At 40.0% G+C, this 8786-nt stretch overlaps 1 protein-coding gene across 1 annotated transcript; it reads right to left on the bottom strand.

Annotated features, from left to right (window-relative positions):
* Positions 1 to 61: 61 nt before the first annotated feature.
* Positions 62 to 8611, bottom strand: si:dkey-21c19.3 (sentrin-specific protease 1). The gene is made up of 18 exons (XM_031283294.2): positions 7953 to 8611; positions 7633 to 7691; positions 7332 to 7519; positions 7167 to 7242; positions 6834 to 7026; positions 6552 to 6690; positions 6345 to 6463; positions 5615 to 5883; positions 5419 to 5482; positions 5065 to 5103; positions 4883 to 4967; positions 4633 to 4773; positions 4009 to 4137; positions 2859 to 3062; positions 2691 to 2770; positions 2395 to 2479; positions 1269 to 1364; positions 62 to 1186 (listed from the first exon to the last, which is right to left on the bottom strand). Exons 1-18 carry the CDS (start codon positions 8078 to 8080, stop codon positions 1124 to 1126), a joined length of 2157 nt encoding a protein of 718 aa, XP_031139154.1. The 5' UTR covers positions 8081 to 8611; the 3' UTR covers positions 62 to 1123.
* Positions 8612 to 8786: the final 175 nt, after the last annotated feature.

Raw genomic sequence — 8786 nt, 5'->3', positions numbered from 1 at the left:
ATCTGCAGGTTTATATCTTGTAAAAGAGATAACGCACTTCAAACAAGCCAAGACACACGGCCAGGTTCTCATGTTTATCAAATGTGGCAGTTTTTATATCAAACCAATTGATTTTGAGGTAATGCACAAAGAACAGTCACAATACAAGAATTTATTTCTAAAACACACTTGGACCTAGATAAAAAATATATAAGTAATGCGTCAAGAAAAAGTATATTACACTGTTCAAGAGCCAGTATATGTTTTAAGTATGTACACAGTTCAAAATAGACTCAATGTGCCCAAAAGTTGCTGTAAAAGAAGACTCTGAAATACATAAAATAGACTTTGAACCTTAATTTACAAAATTTTATCAAGTCTAACAGACTTTATCCTGGTGTTTTAAGGTGTAACTAAGACTGTTTTATTACACTTGCAGTTCCGTGGCAAGGTAAAACATTCTATTTCATTATAAATCATACTCTGAGGCAATGTTTGAAGACTTTTGTGCCTTTTAATCAAACTAATTACAAAAATAGTTCTGTTTTAGGTAAAATGTTCATATTATGAAATAAAGGTCTCATGCCTAAATACAAAGAGACTATTTTTTTGAGACTAGAGGCCATTCAAATTTCAGTTTACATGGTTAAGTAAATCGTCCTTTGAACGTACCAAGAGTATCAAACATTGACAGCGACACCAAAACGTAGTATTACCATTATAAAAATGATGCAGCATAATGTGCTCATCTCCCTGTAAGATCAAAACATGTAAACTTTATGTCTGCATTAAACTGAACATTGCAGCTTAGAGTATGGTTTGCAAGTCTGTACAGTTCTGGCTGGGCACTACAAAACATGCAGCGTTTCAGCTGCTACACTGATGCTCCATGGGTGCACCAAAAAAACAAAACAAGGACTGGGAGGCAGTGCTTGGTGCTCCAGCAACATCCCATCATCTAAGATCAGTTGAGAGCTAGACAGACGGTAGAGGATGCAGAGTAGCAGAGCTGGTTCCTGATCTGATCAGCTGGTGTGCAAGTCTTTCCCAGAACAGGACTACTGTACGTAGATCGTAGATCCTGCTGTTGAGAGTAGCTCAGCCATCGTTATGGCATATCATCATATCATATATCATACTGATATCACAACAGCTTGTGGTTCAGAAGCTCCCAAACCATTCTTTTTCTGAAGTAGGGCATGTGTTTCTGTGAAGAAAAGAGAGGTCACATAAGACATGTTTATGCCACTATGATGATGATTACCAGATAAATCTGTGTTAGTGATTACCTGTGTAAATGTGATTGGCTTGTCTTTGGTAATGTAATCTGCATATTTGCATGTGAACATTCCACAGTCGCTACCATTCATCTGCTGTGGGATTTCCTGAGAGCAAAGGAGGAATCAAAATGTTATTGGACATTCTACAGTGGAAAATTACTATAATTAACTGTACAAGTTTGACAGGATATTTGATCAATAATAATGGACTAATTACCAACTGCTAAGATGTTGCTTTGAAAATTCACTTTCTACTACATTTATCATGAGATGTTTATGACAATGCAATAGTATCATTAATAGAGTTTGCACAATATTCATTTGATATTTCAGATGTATCCTTGCTCCAGTGACCTAGCTCACTTGTGTAAAAAGTGTAAAAAAAAAAAAAAAAAAAAAAATAAGGTCACAGTTACAAAAAGCAACATTGTAAACAGCACAGTTTAATTGAGAAACACATTTCTAAAGCAGGAAAAAAAAACCTACTAGTGGGCCCTATAGGCTGGGCTGCTCCTTAAATACAACCAGCAACTTAAGACTGCTTGCAAAGGTGCATCGTTTTGAAGCTAGAGGACACACTGCTTCTCAATACTGGCCACTTTATAGATGTGCCAGTGAAACAAAGTAGGCTGTATGCCAACAGATGATTTATAGGCTTTTGCTTTATGTAGTTCTGGGGGGGGGGGCTTTCCCCTCTTCACAATCCCTATGATTTGTCAAACTAACTACTAGTTACCAAGAGCCTTTTGGTGCTTTACACAAAACTTGGAGATGGCTTTACAAATAGCTGATGCAATCTACTCCTGTGCATGCTGTGTAATTACAAAGGAGGTGCACACAAAAAAACTCTAAAATATAAACAAAACAATATCATGCATATTACAATTAGTGGTGATAAGTGGTAATGCCTTATTATAACTGGTAATAAGGCTGCAGTGCAGCCTAGACCTGGACAGTCTGGCCAAGGATGGAGGCACTGTTTGCTCCAAGACCTACAACCTGGAGCTTTCTGCTGATAATGGAAACCTATCCCAAAATTCCTTAAAAGTATGCAGTTTGATGACACAGCATGACATGGCACAACAATAAAAACAGACTACTTAATGCTCTCCGCCCTCATGTGTTTTGGACTTACATTGCGCTTTTTGCTGTGCAGAGTCCAGCCTGAGGTATCCAGTTCTTTGCCTTTCTTGTCCTTACTTTCCTGTTGCAGGTATTCACTAGGGAAACAAAAATGAATTATAATTATATATATATATATATATATATATATATATATATATATATATATATATATATATATATATATATATATATATATATATATGTATAAATACACTTTGATGGCTCATAAAAATCAATTTGCAGGAGTTTAGCTCTCTAAATATATATCCCATTCAACAAAAAAACATATCTGATACTGAAACTTACAACAATATTGTGCATGCTTCATCATTGTTTCCTCCCATGGAATCAAAGTACATGATAGCCTTTTTACGGAAATCCACCACCTGAGAAAAAGAGTTGCCCAATAAAAAACTGCAATATAAATCACAAGATTGTTACTTTCAGGTCGCAATTATGGTCATTAAGACTTACAGAGAGGCACCAGTGCACCCCCAAGTGGACAGGAACCAGTAGGATGTCTTTAGAAAAGATGTCCATCTTTTTGGTCCAGCGGCGGACAGCAGAGTAGCCACTGCTGCGCAGCTTGGGATAGAAAAAAGTGTTGAACGTGTTGACTGATGGCAGGCTGGGGTCCTTGCTGCGCTCCACCAGCAGGTTCATATAAAAGTTGATCACCTGAGAGGTTAAGGAGGGAGAGTTTCAATTCCAAACAAGGACAACGGTATGGCTCAGTTGTGCAACAATTATTACATCACAACATCATTTTATTTTTATATTTTGACATATGCAACAAAAGAGTGCGTCCACCTGATGCTAAAATAATGCCTGCTGTTCATTCCGACACAGATTTGACCTCGAGGATAATGTGTACTAGAGTTTAGATTCTCTGCCCGAGCCCGAACTTGACCTGACCCGGCCCGCCGATATTTTCCGCCGCTATCCTCGGGCCGGGCCCTTGATCAAGCTTGTGTTTTTTTTAATCATTACTTTATTAGCCTAATTCGGTGGGGAGAAATCCAGCTGGGGGGCCTCTCCAGCTTCTCCCGTAGCTCTGGGTAGGCTAAATGTCCTGCACTGACTTGAGTGTGAGGTAAACTGTGCTACATCGTGTCTCCCCCATCTGCAGCACTGTTGTCGGCCAGCGCGTCAGCACGCAGACCGTGGCGAAGGACAGTATTAATTAGGTGATCGAGACAAGAAAGTCTCCTATTTGGTTCCAGGGCTTTGATTATGTTGCTGCCTTGATCTGTTACCCACACTATTCGGCTGAGGGAGCAGCTAGGGTCGAGTTTTCTTTTTTTTTAACGTTTCTTCATTCGGATCCATTTGCAATCCATTCCATTCTGAATAAACAAACAGCGCAGTTTACATGATTCGTCCTTGTTGCATTATTCATTAAGATAATTCTAAAACAGATTTCTGTAGTTCAAACAACTCGGAATTGCAGTTGAGAACGTCAGTTATAACGGCCCACGTATGAAAAAAATTGTCTGGTTTAAATCGGGCTCGGGCTCATAATTACAGTTAATGTGTCGGGCCGGGCTCAGACGCAACGTGCACAGGCTTGGGTAGGGTCGGGCTTGATTTTTTGGGCCCGATCTAAGCTCTAATGTGTACTCACCTCATCATTGAGCCAGTTGAGGTTGCTGAGTGTCTGCAGGTCTTTGCGTGTAAGGCTGAGACCAAAACCTTCACTTAAAACTTCATGATTACCTCGTCTCAGCCCCCTGTTCACCTCAGCCTCCATTTCCTTAATAGAAAGAGACAGCATACATGTGAAGAGGAAAAAAAAAGCAGGAAATATTAACATAACTCTTATATTCATTACATTACAATTAGTTAGAAAAATCATACAGCTTGACAGCCTGCAAAAACTAAAAAAAGCCACTAGTTGTAACACCCTGTTATACTCGGAATTCTAATATTTTGACTATATCTGGTCTTATTGTTTTGAAACAAAAAAGTGGGGGGAAAAAACAATTTGCTCTGAACTTAAACAACAGAGCACTTACTGTGAGCTTGAAGGAATTTACAATAAACCAACATGCACAACAAAACACAATTCAGGAAAACATTTAGTCACTCTTTACTTAGTTTCAACAGCTTTTCTACTTTTTAGAATGGAAGAAATAAGAAAGGAAGAAATACATAATCTTCTAAGTGAGAGCAAGTCTTTTGGTGGGTCATCTAAATAAATTCTATACATGGTAAACACTGCATGCTCATTAAGACACAATGGCCACACCTCTGTGAGTTCAGGGAATTCTGGTTCCTCTTCCAAGGGCTTCGGTTCTTCTATCACAAGAGTCAAAGGAACCTCTTTCTCCAAAGGAACTCGAACGTGGACCTCCACATCTGGGCTACGGTGCCCCTCTTCAGACAGGCGCTGGGAACCAGTAACAACATGACACAGATTAATGGCATAAGAAGAGGTCAAGAAACACCTGATATGATAAAACTGAATGTGAAAGAGGGCTTCAGCGGTGCACACTCACCTGTCGCAGCAGCTGGGCAGCCAGGGCCTCCTGCTCTTCTATCTGTCTCCGTCTTTCTCTCGCCCGGGAGTCATACATACTAGTCCTACAGTGACAAAAAATATGCATTTTTCTCTATTCAAAACATAGTATCAGTGAACAACGGATCAATTTTATAATTAAATACAATGGTGTGTACTTACAATTCTTTGATCCATAACTCAGCTTGGAAACATGGCACACTGTAAAGACAGAGAAATGTGTTGTGTATAAAAATAACACTTGAGTTGACTCTAAGCTTTGAGAAGTTAAGTTATTGTTTTCAATCCACTAGATATCACAGACTTAACATAGCGTGTTCATATAAATTCAATTTAAATTTTGAATTAAAGTAACAGCATCCAACATGACATGTTTACACATCTACGTCTTTGACAATGCTTGTTTAACGTTTAATCATATTACACATTGCATTAATATTAACTACAGTGAAATATAGCTTGTGATCAAACAAGAACGTTACAAAATAGCAACACTGAGTGAAAACAGATACTAACCTTGAGCTGTCTTGCTTTTTACCCTTTTGCTCATTTACAAAATATACCGAATCACCATCATGAGCTGCAAGAAAAGACAAGTTTACAACCTAAGTAGAAATACAGGAGCAAGCAAATATTCAATTCATTAATGATATCCCATTTCACTATGCCTATATCTCTACTAAGTACACACACAAGTGAGTGAGAATCTTACCTGATGATTGCGTGTCCTGAGAGGAGTTATCCTGCAGAGCGGATGGGGATGGGGCTGCTCTGCTGGAGCTGAGGACCATGTCCACAGACCACGTCTGGATCTCTGGCCTGTTGGAGGCTCCCACTGGGCTGGGGAGGTTGCTAGAGCTCTGGCTAGACATCACCCTGGGGCTGGGGGGGCTGCTGGGCCCCTCTGAAGTTCCTCCTGCTGCTGACCCAGTAGGGGAAGAGAACTGTAGCAGTCTGCGACTGGTGGTCAGGAAGCTGGTGCTGATGAGAAAGTGACAAGAGTAAGCACATGAGAGAGTAGGCACTATCTAGATACACTCCAGAACAGTCAAATTGAAAAAAGGAAAGACATGAAAGTATTAAAATGTATTTTTTTGTTATATTTACTACCCATATAAATGTAGGGAGTTTGTGATTGCAGTAAATATGGCTACTAACTAGTAGTTGTATTCCTTGCATGCCAGTTCCAACTACAAACATACATGCAACTACCATTGAGTATCTCTCAAAACTTCCAGACAATGCAGAGTGAGCAACTGACAGAAAATCTAGAGTTTTTAATAAAGTAGTATTGTTAATCTTATATGCTTTTGGAGCCCTCCACTGGCCTGTGACTAAATCCTGACAGAACTCCTTTCTTTCCCCCCTGTTTACCTTTACATTTTATTAACAGTTTAAATATGGCACGGTTAAAGTCTACTGTTTTTGTATTGGATACATACAAATCTCTGTGTGATCTCACGATGGCGTGTGAGCTGCCGTTGTGAAGGAAAGACGACTGACCACCAGAGACCATGGTCAGAAGCTGCCTGTAGACCTCCTTCTCCTCGTCACAAACAGACTGGACAAACACAGAGGAGAACCATTAAATCAACAAAAAAAAACCCACAACAACTGAAAGGTGAATTACATTTGTCCTGATGTCTGACCTCCTGTGCTGTGCTGCAGGGCCTGGCATTGTGCATGCGCCCTGACGAGGTGCTGTGTGTTGGGCTCTGCACAACTTTGATGGGAAAGGTCTTCTCATACATGCTGGTACAGGAGTTGTTTGCCACCCCACTATACAAACTGCAGACACAAAATGACGGCGTGATAATCAGAACATCATCAACTGACAACAGTTCACACTATATTATGGTACATCAGAAAAAGCATCTATTGAAATGGGAAGAAAACATTTCTCCAGGTAAAACCCAAGATGTAAGGAATACCTTGGTGTTCCATATGGTCGGAGGTTTAGGGGCCTGCCTAGCCTTGGAGGGGGGTGTAGTTTAGGGGTGATGGAGGGTGGCAAGTTGACTGAGTGCCCATTTGTTTTTGGCACTTCACGATGTGTAGGACTCATGCACACTTGTCGCCTACAGACTTTTGATCCCATGATGGACTTCTCATTGCGCAACCATTCTAGAGTTAGAAAAAAAAAAAAACAGTACAATAAATAACTTCTCTCCAAGACCTCATAGCCTGCACAAACCTTAGCAACCTTGATGCAAACGCGTATATTTAATATATATAATATATAATGCTTTAAGTGAAAATCTTACCCGATTTGGATGTTTTCCACTCCAAAGTTGTCGAGGGAGCAGCGAATGTATCATCCATACAGTTCCTTTCAACAACCTTAAACCAAACATATATGACATGTTTAAATAAAGGCAAAAAAAAAAGTTTGTCATCTCTACACTCAGGCCCCAAACATTATTTCATACCGGCATCCCAGCCCAGACTGCTGCTGATGTTGAGGGCTGTGGCTGAGGTTCTCCAGGTGGAGGACCAGGGGAGGCAGGCAGTATATTTCTCAAGGCAGGGCTCACATTGTTCCTCATCCATGTAGCCACACTGAAGCTGTGACTCTTAACCCCTTCAGCTGCAACCTTGACTGTGTCAATAAGATCTCCTAGAGAAATTTAAAACAGACAAGGTTGTAAGTAGGTAAATCTGACATAACTATATCGTCACATATAGCTACAACTCACTTCATAACATGTAACAAAGTGAGTGATTAATTACCCATTCGAGATTTCTTTATGATTAAGCCATCTTGTTCGATGTTATGTCCATCTTCCAAACTTAAGGGGGAAAACAGATCGATCATTTACAGTTAATAACAGTCAATCAATTTCGACAATTTGAAAATAACGTTAAACTATTTTCTTCACATTATAACAAACGTTTGAAACACTAGCTAAATGACTAGCGAGGGAAAGAATGGCGGTTCTACAGAAAAGGTAGTTACTGACTCATAAAGTAACTTCAAAGCAAACTGTTTGTTAAACACACGGACTTTTGGTTACACGAGGGAATAATGCTGTTACAGCTCCTAACGTTACCATTCAATTGGTCTTTTCCTCCTCGTCGGACCATCTCCCGATCCCCGGTGTGCATCAGGGTGCTCCGCGGCTGGTACACCATTGCGAAGATTACCAAAGCTGACCCATTCGTAGATTTTATTCAACATGACTCAAAAGTTTTAAAAATAACGCCACTGGTTTAAAGATAAATCGCTATAGCTGCTTTCAGTCTACCTGTCAATATATTCAAACCAAATTAAGCTAATGCGCTTCATTCAACCGAAGCAGGTTAGCTGAGGCTATTTTAAAGGCTAACACTTTTTACAATTATCATTTTACTTTCTCACAAAACGAGCTAACCGTTAGCTAGCTAGCTGAGAATAAGCTAGTTGCCTAGCTAGCACGCTGTGCTAACTACCTCGCTAGCTAACGTTGCTAGCAACACGGCTAATTAATGGAAGTATGTATAAATTCCAATAGGAATGCGACAAGTCGCAACCAACGCGTTCGGGAAAACGGTTATCATTTTGAGTCACAACCTAACTTGTTTATATATCCTTAACGTGACTTTAAATTGCATATAAACTCGTTGAAGACTATTATCTCCCGCTTCTTCCTCATTCAAAACCACAACATGGCTGAATAGGACGCTTAACCATCGCACATTGTGATTGGATGACTGGTTGTCGTAAATCCGAGTGTACCCGACATCTACTGGTTGATTGCGACTGAAGGAGACCATTTAATTACACGTCACAACTGCCTGCAGTTGAGTTGGCTTCTCAACACGGTTATCAGTTATCATATGTACACAGTAGTAAGATACCACACGCTCGCAGTTATTCAGCGTTAGCCTACTATCTCTGTTACTTT

The sequence above is a fragment of the Sander lucioperca genome, chromosome 12, assembly GCF_008315115.2.
Source record: "Sander lucioperca isolate FBNREF2018 chromosome 12, SLUC_FBN_1.2, whole genome shotgun sequence".
In the NCBI taxonomy this organism is placed as follows: domain Eukaryota; kingdom Metazoa; phylum Chordata; class Actinopteri; order Perciformes; family Percidae; genus Sander; species Sander lucioperca.
The sequence above is the reverse complement of the archived record's forward strand: the minus strand, read 5'-3'. Positions and strand labels throughout refer to the sequence as shown.

What these genes read in the sequence shown, in the direction of transcription:
- si:dkey-21c19.3 (XM_031283294.2), bottom strand. Translation starts at nt 8,080, where the DNA reads ATGTTGAATAAAATCTACGAATGGGTCAGCTTTGGTAATCTTCGCAAT. An exon ending in CAGTCTGGGCTGGGATGCCG is followed by an intron (nt 7,243 to 7,331) that starts GTATGAAATAAT and finishes GTTTGGTTTAAG; the next exon opens with GTTGTTGAAAGGAACTGTAT. An exon ending in CGACCATATGGAACACCAAG is followed by an intron (nt 6,691 to 6,833) that starts GTATTCCTTACA and finishes TTGTGTCTGCAG; the next exon opens with TTTGTATAGTGGGGTGGCAA.